Source organism: Dipodomys merriami, unplaced genomic scaffold (assembly GCF_024711535.1).
Source record: "Dipodomys merriami isolate MVZ:Mamm:240054 unplaced genomic scaffold, mDipMer1.0.p SCAF_7, whole genome shotgun sequence".
In the NCBI taxonomy this organism is placed as follows: domain Eukaryota; kingdom Metazoa; phylum Chordata; class Mammalia; order Rodentia; family Heteromyidae; genus Dipodomys; species Dipodomys merriami.
Window position 1 is genome coordinate 17,447,958 of NW_027206290.1, and position 13,974 is coordinate 17,461,931.

Genomic DNA, 13,974 nt, shown 5'->3' on the forward strand with positions numbered 1-13,974 from the left:
AAAACCCAACAAGCAAAAAAACCCCAACAAAAACAACAAAAATTCTTTTTGTTGTAGCAAATAAAATTTCTCCTAATGCTAAGACAAATGCATAAAAGTTATTTCTCATGTTTTAGGGTGAAAATCCTTTTGAAATTCAAGATCAGTCTCAGGATCAGCAAATAGAAGGTGATGAAGAGGATGAAGAAAAGATTGATGAACCTATTGAAGAAGAGGAAGATGAGGAGGAAGCTGGGGAAGCAGAAGGTGTGGAAGAAGCGGAGGAAGCAGGAGAAGCTGAAGGAGCAGAAGGAGAGGGGGATGCAGAGGGAAGAGAGGAGGGTGGGGCTGAGGGGGGAGAGGGTCCAGAGGGGGAAGTAGAAGGAGCAGGGGAAGCAGAACTGGACGAAGCAGCAGCAAAGGAGCCTGTTGATTTTCCGGTTGAGCAACCAGAAGAAAATTAAATATAAGGAATTAGATTTAAACAGAGCTTTAAATTTCTGTCCTAATGTGGAAAGGGTAAGAATTTTAATAGCTTCAAGTATGAATTAACACTCAAGTTGCATGCATTCCACATATTAAAATTTGTTTTATATTCTTTCTAAATGTTTGGCACTTGTCTAATAAAATGAAGGTTAGATTATTTAGTTTTTATAGCTACCAAACTTAGATCCCATAAATTGTTTGTATAATTTTTATGCTTAATTTTTATTACCTTATAGGTGTTATGGATAATAGATAGGTATTGTTAGTAAATCTGTTCTAATCATTTGAATTTAAATGCTGCTCTTGGGAGTTTTTAAGTATATACTACATTTAAAAAAGAATACTTACCCTAGAAGAGATAAATTGGGCAAGTATTTTGTGCTCTGTGTATTTTTTTTTTTTTTTTTTTTTTTTTTTTACTGCATTGGATGGTGCGTAGTACTTTGCATTAAGATAGCTTACAGGCATTTTGTGTACCCAGTTCCCTTTGTAGCAATAAAATGTTTATTTTATTTTATTTTTTTTAAACTATTCTGGGATTAGCAGTTTAAATGAAACAGTTAATCAATTAAATGAGTATATAAAATCAATATTTGCCTTAATGTATGAGTTTAGCTCACAAGTACTTCAAGCTGATTGAGAAGACTTGAATTAATTTTTTCCCCTGAATCATATTTTTAAGAAGTGTGACTAAAATATATTTTAAACACATACCAAAGGCCAGTCTGTAACTGACCTTGTTTATACTTGTTTCATTTGTTCCTTTTCTCTGTGCCTGTGTCAAATCTTGAAATCTTCCTGAAAATACATTTGAATACAAATAAGTTCCCAACCGTGTTAATTCATTTGTTGAGTATTTTGCCTGAAAAACCAAGGAGAAAGTGAAATATTTCTCTTTCAAAGACCCCTTAAATTTTTTGGGGGGAGGTAGCTTATTATATTCAGCGAGAAACTGAGACTGGCACTGATCTATCTGTTCCAAGCCACTTATCTTCAAATGACCACCCATCTATGTCAGTGACAAGCAGTGCTTGAGATTCTTGTCTTTTATAAGAATTCAGATGGTTTATCTTCTCAACATTTTGAGACATTAAATAGATAAATGTATGGATGAAGTAATAAAACAGTAAGTGGGATGTGTATAAATGTATGTTCCACAGATAATTTCTTTTTATATAAAACAAAGCTTTTAAATTTAGATTCCCTAGTACCTAAGCAGGGAATGAGAGAGATTCAAAATGATGCTTTCTATGTAGCAACTTCTAATCCATAGATACTGGTTCTGGGTAAGTAAGATGGGTACTGTTTACCATTGTAAAACATGGAAATGTCCCCTCTAGACACAGGGACAGTTAAGTGACTTTAGGACTTGTCTTCTCTAGCCATGCCTTCCTTGAGAGCTTTTTTTTTTTTTTTTGGTGGACATCTCAAAAGGAGAAGACAGATTGAGATAGTCCCTTGATATTTCCTATTCCTGTAACTTAACATGGAAAAGGTGTGGGAGGTTGTCTGGTTTTGGACTTAAATAATAATAATTTTATTATCTTTAAGCAGTTGTACAAAGGGTTTCAATTCAACATGTCAGTTTATGAGTACAATATTTCTTAATCAGTGTCATCCCTTTACCATTCTCCATCTAGTTTTTGGAATTTTTTTAGTTTTCCTTGTTTTAATTCTGAGTCTGGCCTTTTTAGTATTTATTAATTTTATTTAATTGCCCTGTTTCTTTATCTATCTGACCAACTAATTTTTTCTGCAAAGGACTTTGGTCCTTTGTATTCTGTGGATGTTTGACAGTCCATCTTTGGTAGCTGCTTCTGAGCTGAAAGTGCATTGCTGACCCTACCTAGAAAGGGAACCAAAAATCTGTTTCCTTAAGAAATAACAGGAGGGGCTGGGAAGGTGGCTCAGTGGTAGAGCGCTTGCCTTGCATGCATGAGGCCCTGGGTTCGATTCCCCAGCACCACATAAGCAAAAGAAAAAAAGCCGGAAGTGGCGCTGTGGCTCAAGTGGTAGAGCGCTAGCCTTGAGCTGAAGAGTTGAGGGACAGCACCCAGGCCCAGAGTTCAGGCCCCACGACTGGACCAAAAAAAAAAAAAAAAAAAAAAGAAATAACAGGAAATTCAGTTGACTAGATGATGTACTATGATCAAGACCAGAAAACATCAAGTTACTATTTTACTTAAAAGAGAAATCAAATTAGTGAAATCCATCCTTTAAAATAAACTCTTCCCCCCCCCCCCCCCACCTTTTCCCTGGTCTGGGGCTTGAACTCCAGGAATGGGTGCTATCCCTGAGCTCTTTTGCTTAAAGCTAGTGCTCTACCACTTTGAATCACCACAGCACCACTTCGGTTTTCTGGTGGTTACTTGGAGATGAGTCTCACAGACTTTCCTGCCTGGGCTGGATTCAAACTGTGATCCTCTGAGTAGCTAGGATTACAGGCATAAGCTACCCAGCACCTGGCTAAGTGTTTCTTATGTATTGATTAAATGAATAGAATATTTTCTTGTGTGTGCTGGTACTGGGGCTTGATCATAGGACCTGGGTGCTATCAGCTGGTGCCCTACCACTTGAGCCACAGCTCCACTTTCTGCTTTTTCAGTAGGTAATTGGAGATTAAGTCTCATGGACTTTACCTGCCACAGTTGGCTTTGAAATGTGGTTCCCAGATCTCAGCCTCCTAAGTAGCTAGGATTATAGGTGTAAGCCATTAGCTTGTTTTCTGTGTTTTTATTAAATATAATAGGAGTAGGACAGGGTAAGATAGTCTTGGTGGTATTAGATGGTCTCTCTGATGACATGGCTAGGAAACAGGATGGCCTGTGGATGGGAACTATGCTACTTAGTAATTAAAGTATGTGTGTATTAAAACATAAGTTTGTGAAGTGCTCCTTAATGATACTAATGAATTTCATTGGAATTTGTAGTGATTATCCCCTTTGCCCTCTCTGGTTATATTAGTTTGGTTCTTTCTCTTTCTTTGTGGTTAATTTGGCTAAGGATTTGTTACGTTTGTCTTAGCTTTTCAAAGAACTAATTCTTCATTTCAATGGTTCTTTGTATTTTTAGTCTTAATATTTTAGTTCTTTGTATTTTTAGTCATCTTTATTACTCTTGTATAGGTGGTTACTATCAGAGACTTATTGAAAATCTATTACATTAAATACTATGAATACTTTGTGATAGAGTATAACCTAAGGGTTGCAACATAAACAATGTAACTATCCATTAGAAAACCTACTGCTGTAACTTAAGGGGTAAAAAAGAAAGTAAGGAAATGCACAATGTGATTTTAATACATGAAAAACATTTCCTAGAAAGTAACTTTGATTTTATTTTTTTCAGGCTAGGAATAGAAGAAAACTTAAAAACAAAACAAGTTAATGGTAATGTCTAGAGAACGTCAGTAAACACTCACACTTAAATCAGGATCAATATGACTAGGCCTTTTGCCTAAGGAATATCATTTAGCCCTAAAAAGGGTTAAGGGGAAATGTAACAGTCATAACTTCAGGGGAAATATTTTGGATACAATATCCAAGAGAATCAGTTGAAAAGTTACTAGAAATAATAGTAGGTAGTTTTGTGTAATTTTTCCTAAGGAAGATCTATAGCTCTCTGTAGTCCAGTATTGGCCAATTGAAAATATAAAAATCCCATTTGCAACAAGAAATCTGCACTATATACAGTGTGGGAATAAACTGGGAAAAATCCAAGATTTGTATGAGAAAAAAATATACATTTTAATGAAGAATATAATACCTGAATAAAGAAACATTCTATATTCCTGTCTGTAAAGAAAATACTGTCTACATGTCAAGTTATCGTCAGATAATAAATGATAAATTGTTATTTTGGATTAATATTGACTATGACTTAAGGAATCTTAAAGTGTGTTTCCTAAAGTTGGAGTGGACAGTGTGTGGAAAGTCTGATGTGTTCCTTGTGTCTTGCTCTGCCATATTCAAAACCACCTCTTCAAGAACCCTGTCTGGGGGCTGGGAAGGTAGCTCAGCGGTAGAGTGCATGCCTTGCAAGCATGAGGCCCTGGGTTTGATTCCTCAGCACCACATAAACAGAAAAAGCCGGAAGTGGTGCTGTGGCTCCAGTGGTAGAGCGCTAGCCTTGAACTGAAGAGCTGAGGGACAGCGCCCAGGCCCAGAGTTCAGGCCCCATGACCGGCACTAAAAAACAAAAAAATCTAAAAAAAAAAAAAAAAGAACCCTGTCTGTATTCTGTCTGGTAAGGGGGAAAAAAGACCAGTACACACCTTCATTTCAAGAACTATTTCTAGGGGGCTGGGAATGTGGCTTAGTGGTAGTGTTTGCCTACCAGTCATGAAGCCCTGGGTTCATTCCTCAGTACCAGATAAATAGAGCCAGAAATGGCAATGTGGCTCAAGTGGTAGAGTGCTAGCCTTGAGCAAAAGAAGCTCAGGGACAGTGCCCAGGCCCTGAGTTCAAGTCCCAGGACTGGTGTAAGAAAAAAACAAAAACAACTTGTTCCCAGAAATAGATGTTTTTCTGCGTTCATCTCGTTTCTCAGCCTTATGAACACACATCTAGATCCCAGGAAGCCCAGGAATCCTGTGTTCTTTGGTCTTGTTCCCAGCTAGCAGAGCAAGGGTTCTGCTGTGGGAAAAGGAGAGATTGTGTATTATGTAGTAATAGCAGTATTACGCCTCTTAAACTGCAGAATTTATGTACAAAAGTAAATAGCCAAGAAAAAAGATAACAGGACAATTTGGCTTATTTCTTACAAGAAATACAATAAAACTATAGTAATAAGTTGTAACGATAAAGAGTATGATACATAGACCAATGAAACATACAGATTCATGTATTGTGGATACACATTTTACGTAATTTTACACTGATTTGGAGAGACTATAGTCACATTAGATAAAGATGTTTATATCTAATGGCACAAAAAAGTTTTAAGTGGACTAAAGGAAATTTCTACAAGAACCAAAATACTATTTACTACAAAGTCAAAAGACAGGAAAATCACTTGTAAGTCTTGGATTGTCTTTATAAACAATATACAAACTGTAAATTTTATTTATTAAAGAAAAATTGTCAGTCATGGGGCTTGAACTCTGGGCCTGGGTGCTGTCCCTCAGCTCTTCAGTTCAAGGCTTGAGGCACAATGCCACTTTTGCCCTTTTCTGCTTATGTGGTGTTGAGGAATGGAACCCAGGGCCTCAGGCATGCAAGGCAAGCACTCTACCACTGAGCCACCTTCCCAGCCCCCAAATAAAAATTCTTAAGAGGTTAAAACTTTAGTATCTTAAGAAAAAAAAGAAAAGACTATATTTTAAGAAGGCCATTGTGAAGACACTATTTTGAGAATGTATTTTGAGGAGTTGTTTTAAAAAGTTAACATTAAATCAAATTGTACATTAATTGGAATTGCATATTGTCTTAAGGACCTACTAAAGAATGTGCCACGAACTTTGAATGATAGTTGAAATATTCTTGTCTAAGAGAAAAACATTGTCTTAAAACACTTTTAACAGTTGATCTGTTTGGATCTTTCTTTTTTTTTTTTTTTTTGGTCGGTTGTGGGGTCTGAACTCGGCCTGGGCTCTGTCCCTGTGCTCTTCAGCTGAAGGCTAGCACTCTTGAGTCACAGTGCCACACTTCCGGTTTTCTGAGTGGTTTATTGGAGATAAAGAGTCTCACGGTCTTTCCTGCTCACGCTGGCTTTGAACCGCTATCCTCAGATCTCAGCCTTCTGAGTAGCTGGGATGACAGGCGTGCGCCGGTGCCGGCTGGATCTTTCTTTTCATTGAAGAGGTCTTTCCTCCCCTATTCACTTGGTTCCCTTCTAAAGCGTTTCGATATGAATGCTTTTTGTACATTTAGCCAAACCTTTTTAGTGAAACAAAAAGTGTGGTGGAGGTGGCAGGAGAAACAAGGTAGGCATGGTGGTGCATACTTGGAATCCCACTGCTCTGGAGGGCGAGGTAGGTATGTTCAAGGCCAGCCAGGCTACATTCCACATCCTGTCTTGAGAGAGAGAGAGAGAGAGAGAGAGAGAGAGAGAGAGAGAGAGAGAGAGAGAGAGAGAGAGAGAGAGAGAGAGAGAGAGAGAGTGTGTGTGTGTGTGTGTGTGTGTGTGAGAGAGAGAGAGACACAGGCAGGCAGGCAGGCAGACAGAGATAGAAAGGGGATTTTTTTTTTTTTTGCCAGTCCTGGGGCTTGAACTCAGGGCCTAGGTACTGTCTCTGAGCTTCCTTTGCTCAAGGCTGGCACTCTACCACTTGAGCCACAGTGCCACTTTTCTGTTTATAGCACTTTTTCTGTGTAGTACCAAGGAATAAAACCCAAGGCTTCATGCATGCTAGGCAAGCACTCTACAACTAAGCCATCTTCCCAGCCCAGCAGGGGGAGAAATTTGTATAGGAAACAAAAGTCAGGACTGGGAAGGTGGCTCAGTGATAGAGTGCTTGCCTTGCATGCATGAGGCCCTTGGTTCGATACCTCAGCACCACATATGCAGAAAAAAAAAAAAAAAGCCAGAAGTGGCACTGTGGCTCAAGTGGTAGAGCGCTAGCCTTGAGCTGAAGAGCTGAGGGACAGCGCACAGGCCCAGGGTTCAGGCCCCACGACCGGACCCCCCCCCCCTCAAAAAAGGAAACAAAAGTCAGTAGTTCTACTTTATTAACCTCAAGACTGACAGTATTTGGGACTTTGTAACAATCAGTCTTGGTGAAAAGCCCTTTTAAGATGGTTACTGTATAGTTATTTCCTTATTTGGAGGGCAGTTTAGATACAGTAACTTGAATATAGCAGTCCTTTTAGGTACATTGCTATATAATTGAGTGAAATCAATTTTCTGAAGTGCTAAGGAGTGAAAGGTGACTTTAATGTGAAGTGTAGAGACTTTGTGTAGTCACTGTGTAAAGACTTCTTTTTTGTACTCACAGGAAGATCTACTTTTTTTCTTTTTTCCTTTTTTTTTTCTGTTGGTTGCAGGGCTTGAACTCTGGGCGTGGGTATTGTCCCTCAGCTCTTCAGCTCAAGGCTAGCACTCTACCACTTGAGCCACAGCGCCACTTCCGGCTTTCTGAGTGCTTTATTGGAGATGAGTCTCATGCACTTTGCTGCCAGGCTGGCTTTGAACCACCATCCTCAAATCTCAGTCTTGAGTAGCTAGGATTACAGGTGTGAGCCACCAGCACCTGGCTTCATTTCTTTTTAAAGTTTTGCATTGGTCTTGATCAAAATGAATGAAATCAAGACTTGATGATTTGATACAATTGAAAAAAATCATCCACCCATGTCTCATACAACAGAGCTCATCACAGTTGTTAAGGATATATATTTTTTTCCTTTGGCATCAAAGGCTTTCAACTGACAAAATATCAATAACTCACTAATGTTAAACCTCAACTATGCCCACAGGGTTAAATCACTCTGCTCACCTGGGATTTTATGTGCTTGTCAGTGCTGAGGTCTCTGTCACTGTTAAATGACAGATGTTTTCCAGAAAGTCCCTTGTATCCTTTCTGATGATATAAAGTTTGGCGTCTGCAACAACAGGGTGATGTTCTTTAATAACTTGTTAAATTTATTCTTTAGAGATTTACAAAGATGTCCTATTGCTTGTAGAGGACTCCCTTGGCACCCAACTCTGCATTTTCTTTTTGCATAATGCCTATAATTTAGAGCCACCAGGCTCCTTGCTGAATAGCTCCTGAATCCTTGGTTCAGTATAACCCCAATACTCATAAATCTACTTTTCTTTCAGAAGCTTTCTGTAGCAGCTGTGGTATGGCAGTGATGTCCCTCATCTATAATTCCATACAGCCCCAGAGTGACCAAAGAGACCAACCAAAAGCCACTACGTCAGATAAAGCCATGTTATTTGCACAACTCAGTGTGCTCAAGAGGCAGTCATGTAATACTCCCAATTTGTATTCTGCATAAAACCCCTTTTACAAGTTATAAACTTCCTATAGGGAACAACTGTATCTAGCTAAGGGCTGCTGAACATAGGACTATGTAATGTCGTATTAAGCGCAAAAGGAATGGATTAAGCTGAAAGGTATTTAAAAAAAACAGATTTAATATTATATTCTTTAGTTTGGAATTTTAACCAAGCAGTGTTTTACTGAGACCTTGGATTTGCTATGTAATGTTAGGAATATGACTGATTAATATATTTAAATATTATTACAGTAAATACCATGAAACTTGATAATTGTCACAAGATTTTGATTTTCTTTGTATATGATTATTTTTTCCTTTATTGTAAAGGTAATGTACAGAGGGGTTACAGTTACATAGGGATTCATTATTGTTGAGGCAGCTTGATTAATGGTTTCTGGGCTTACATCAATTGCACTAGATGAAATTATGTATTTGTGTTTTCAGTTGTGTGGTTTTTCCAAATCTTCACCAGAGATTTTCAGTCTTGGCACTATTGCCACTTTAGATGAGTTTTTTTGTTGGGGTCTTTTGTTCATTGTAGGATGTTTGGCCACGTATTGGACTTCTGTGTAATGAAGTCCACTAGCAGCTAATTAGGAACATCAGGAATATTTCCAGACTTTGGAGATGTTCCCTAGGAGATGAGATAAATTAGGTGTAGAATTTGAATTTTAAATGCTCTCCTAATATTAGGGTTTACCCCACCATCCAAACAAGCAAGCAAGCAAACCAAATCTCAGTTTTAGCTGCTGTGGGATGTGTAGTGTTTCCATCACCCTCTATTCATCAATTCCGTGACCCTTCATCCTTGATTGCTTTATCAGAGCTCGTACAAAGATGTCAACTGTGATACTCCTGTTTATGCTCCTCATTGTATCTGGGATGACAGGTACATGGCCAGACTTTTAGTGGCCCTTTCTAGTGTCTCCACAGTTTAGTTCTTAATGTAGTCTGAACCCCTTAGGCTTGTAGTTCTTTGTATGGTTTTGATAGGATATTGATTATAGGACCATTCATCAAGATTGCTCTACAACAAGTGCATAGAACTTGTTATAAGCACTAATAAGTCTTGGAGGTAGGTGGCTACTAATGTTAGTCAGAAGTAGATGTTCTGAATGAGCTCTGCAGTTCTCTGACCTTTCCACTCATCTATCTCAAAATGCCATTGCAGAGCCCATTGATCTATCTACAGTAAAGTTGGGGGGAAGGACAAGCAAGATGTTTTTTTGCCTCTGTTATTGGAAAAACAAGTTTTTCCTGGGAATTGTTTTTAGCAGATGTCTGCTTCTATTTCATTGTTCAGAACTGCATCTTGCTGGACACAAAGGCCCCAGCCTGTAATCCTAGCTATTTGGGATTGTGGTTTGAGGCTGGCCCAGACATGAAAGATAGTAAGACTCCTGGGTAGGCGACACAGGGAAGTACAAGTGTGAGGAGCATGGCTCAGGCTGGCCTTGGCCTAAAGGGAGACTTCCTCACAAATAACCAGGGCCAGCTGAGTGTTGGTGGCTCACACCTGTAATCCTAGCTACTCAGGAGACTGAGATCTGAGAATCGTGGTTTGAAGCCAGCTGGGGCAGAAAATTGGAGTCTATGAGACTTAAATTTTTTTTTCTTGTAAAGATGATGTACAGAGAGGTTACAGACATCAGTAAGGTAATGAGTACATTTCTTGTCAAGCATTGTTACCCCTCCTTTGTTTTTCTCCTACTTTTCTCCCTTCCCTACTCCACCCTTCCACTCTCCCCTTCCCCAAAGTGATAAGGTTCATTTCCAACATGGTGTCTTGTGAGTATCAGTGTTGCAATGGGTCATCCTGTGCCCTTGTTTCAGCATTTTGTTTCGATGTGACTTTTATCTCCAATTAACTACCAGAAAGCTGAAAGTGGAGCTGTGGCTCCAAGTGCTAGAGTACTAGCCTTGAGCACAAAGGCTCAGGGACAACACTCAGGGCCCTGGTTCAAGCCCCGTGACTGAAGAAAATGACATGGCAAAAGGGACCAAAGGTATGACTCAAATAGTAGAGTCCCTGCCTACCAAGTGGGAAACCTTGTGTTCACACCCCAGTAGCAGCAAACCACCACACGGCCATCTCTAGCTGTCTGACACTGACATGAGAGATGGATGAGAAGAGTGCTGAGTGACTTATACTGGATTCCTAGTAACACCACAGAGTCTGAGGAAGTAGTCCTTGCGCTGCATAGCAGCAAGCCCAGAGAGAGTAGAGTAGATACGCGATGCCAGTGATAAGTAACAATTGTGACATGGGGTGGGGTTGTGTTAGCTGCCTTGCATTTGGTATGGCATCCTAGGTTCAGTAAGGCCAGGCCTGGCCAGGCTAAGCCACTCCCCAAGACTCATACTGTGTCCAGCCCTGGGTACTGGGACACAGTTCTAATTCCAAAACAGACTTCTGGACTCTAGGACCATTCATCAAGATTGCTCTACAACGAGTGCATAGAACTTGTTAGTGCCTCAAACACTTTAGCAGTGATTTCAGTGTGGGAAGTAATTATAATAAAAATTATGCTAGAAAGTTATACTGAGTATATTAATTACTCATTAGTAACCTGTGGTAGAGAAGATATGTTAAGGGGAAGACAGAGAATGAAATGTAAACGCCAAGTTCCACTCTGCATTTGTGGGATTTTCTGTTTAGAAGGGAACGTACACTTTGAGCAGTCTAAGAAGACAGATCTATGGTGCCTTGCAGTCCTGCTGGTCTGTGGTGTTTAGCACTGCATCTAGATGACACAGGCAATAAAGGGTTCAGATGGCAGATATTTTTGAAGCCCTTAAGCTGGAGTAACATAAGTAGCTTTTGTTTAGAGTTGTATGTGTATGTATATGTATGTGAATAAAAGAGAGTGGAGGGAGAGATTTGTTTTTGCAAATATGTGATTTCGTTTTTCTCTGTGCAGTTTTTAAAGTGGTCAGCAGGGGGCAGAAGAATTCCATTTTCCAAGGACATGAGACTCCTGCCCACAATTTATTTATTTATTGCTGGTCCTGGGCCTTGAACTCAGGGCCAGGATTCTGTTCCTGATCTTTTTTTTTTTTTTTTTTTTTTTTTCACCCAATGGTAGGGCTATCTACCACTTGAGCTATAGCTCTACTTCTGTCTTTTTGGAGAGGGCTGGGGGTTAATTGAAGAGTCTCATGGACTTTTCTGCCTGGGGTGGGCTTGAACTTCAATCCTCAGATCTCAGCCTCCTATGTAGCTACGACTACAGATGTGAGCCACTGGTGCCCAGGGACCATTTTAATTTTGTTTTTATTTTTAACCTTAGCTACTTGTACAAGGGACTTTCAATTTAACATGTCCAGGAATGTGGACATGCATCTCAGGCAGAATCCCCTGTTCCATCATCTCCCAACTGTGACTTTAGAAGAAATAATCCCAGGGCCTGGGAAGATGGCTCAGTGGTAGAGTGCTTGCCTTGCATGCATAAGACCCTAGTTTTGATTCCTTAGCACCACATAAGTAGTAAAAGCCCGAAGTGGGGCTGAGACTCAAGTGGTAGAGTGCTAGCCTTGAACAAAAGAAGCTCAGGGACAGTGCCCAGGCCCAGAGTTCAGGCCCCACGACCAACAAAAAAACAAAAACAAAACAAAAAAAAAAAACAGAAAGAAAGAAAATAGAAGTAATCCCAGACACACTTTTTTTGTTATCTATTTTTAAAGTTGTAGAAAATAATTTCATAAGTGGCCAACTTAGATAATAATATATGGCTTTAAAGCTTAACCAACCAATCTTTCCCTCCCTCCCTCCCTCCTTCCCTCCCTTCCTACCTTCCTCCCTCCCTCCCTCCCTTCCTTCCTTCCTTTGCTAAGCCAAGGCCTTGAAAAGGCTAGGCAAGCACCCTACCCGACTCACCCTTAACTGCTGCTCTTTACTCTGGTCAGTACCACACTACTTACTGTCAGTTCTTTGATTTTTGTCATTCCTCTTAAATTTGCTTGACTTTGTTCATGTTTTTGTTTGTTTTGGCAGTAGTGGGGTTTGAAATTTGAAGCCTTGCCTTTGCTGGGCAGGGACTATATCACTTGAGCCATGTTTTCAGTCCTTTTCTTAATCATTTTCAGGTAGGTCTTTTGTCTCTTGCCTGGGCTGGCCTGTACTGTACTCTTCTAGCCTCTGCCTAGCTGGCAGATCCATACCATTATACTCAGATTGTTGAAGAGATGGAGTCTCCCTAACTTTTTGGTAGGCTAGCCTCAAACCCCAATCTTTAACTCCCAAGGACCTAGGATACAAATGTGAGCCACTTCGCCTGTCTGGAGAGCTATCTGTCTTGTCTGCCCATCCATCCATCCTTCCACCCATCTGTCTGTGTGTCTGTCTCATGCCTGAAAGAGATGGGCATACCTGTCTCTGTTTCTGTCATTATAGACTGTTTTATTAATACTGGGATTTGAACCGAGGGTCTTGCAATGGTTAAGCAGTGCTCTACCATTTGAACCACACCTCCAGCTGCTCCTTTCTTTTTATTTGCTGTGCTTCAGGTGGAATCTGGGGTCTCATGCATTCAAGTTCATACTATCTTCCCCCCCCCCCTTGAAATAGCCTTGTTTTCTGTTACCTGCACAATTCTTCCTGTCCTTTTTTTTCCTTCCTGTGGCATTTATAATTTTCTAAGAAGTTATACTTCATTGTGCTTGTTATCTCTTCTTTCATCTTCCTTCCAGAATGAAACCCCATGGGCGAAGGGACATTTGTTTTGTTCACTGATCTCTCTCAAGTCCTTAGCATACTGCTTCCACCCTAATAGGTGTTAGGAAAATGGAGGAGGAAGGAAAAAGGAAACAGGCCAGACTTGATCTTCCATAGGCAAGGACTGTTTATTGAAGAACAGTGAGAGGGCATAACCTTCTCATGGGATGGAGGTTGTGCAAGGAGGTGGATTTAGGGTCTAGCTTGTATGGGTCAAAGAGTTAAAATCAGGCTGTAGTTACTCAGGGACTACTTTCAGATAGGTCCAGAATGGAATATTCCACGTGGGGTGACAGGGACTTCCTCAGCCAGGCCTAAGTTGGAGTGTCCTGTCTGCAGTCAAGCATATTCATGTGTGCCTGCTATATTTTGCTTGACCTGGGGAAATCTGGCAAGGATCAATCTTTCAATAATGCTTCATAAATATTTAGGTGAACAAATGATTCTGTGAAGGCTCAACTCAAAGGACATCTCGGTGAAATCTTCCAGGTCTGACCACTTAGTCCTACATACAATTCATTTTTTCCATATTAGCATATCACTTCATTTCTACTTGCGTTGTAGTACTTAGTTCCTTTTATGAGAATGGCTTCACATTTTAACTCAAGTGATAATATAATAGAGTACAAGTGAACTAGAAGTTTTGCCTGAGGCACAGTAAGTACAGTACAGTAAGTACAGTAAGTATTAAATTCTAAAATGAGATGCCATCCGAAGGCACCAGTTCTCACGAATTTCTTGACTTTAAAGACAAAACAAAAATCGATCACACTGGATTTTAAGAGTCCATATTCTGTGGTTGTTTACAGAAGAGTGGAGATGAGTAGAGGTTGCATGAGAATTTAGAATGCTGGG

At 40.0% G+C, this 13,974-nt stretch overlaps 1 protein-coding gene across 3 annotated transcripts in view; it reads left to right on the plus strand.

The window, feature by feature from the left end:
• Znf326 (zinc finger protein 326) overlaps nucleotides 1-5,929 on the plus strand; it is a 39,687-nt gene extending 33,758 nt beyond the window's left edge. For 2 of the 3 annotated variants that reach the window (XM_070007616.1, XM_070007617.1), the window contains exon 12: nucleotides 117-5,928. In XM_070007616.1, the coding sequence (XP_069863717.1) occupies nucleotides 117-443 (327 nt within the window). In that variant the 3' untranslated portion in view covers nucleotides 444-5,928. Of the gene's footprint in view, nucleotides 1-116 lie in introns of all 3 variants that reach the window. The other variant, XM_070007618.1, reaches the window with a different exon arrangement.
• The last annotated feature ends 8,045 nt before the right edge of the window (nucleotides 5,930-13,974 follow it).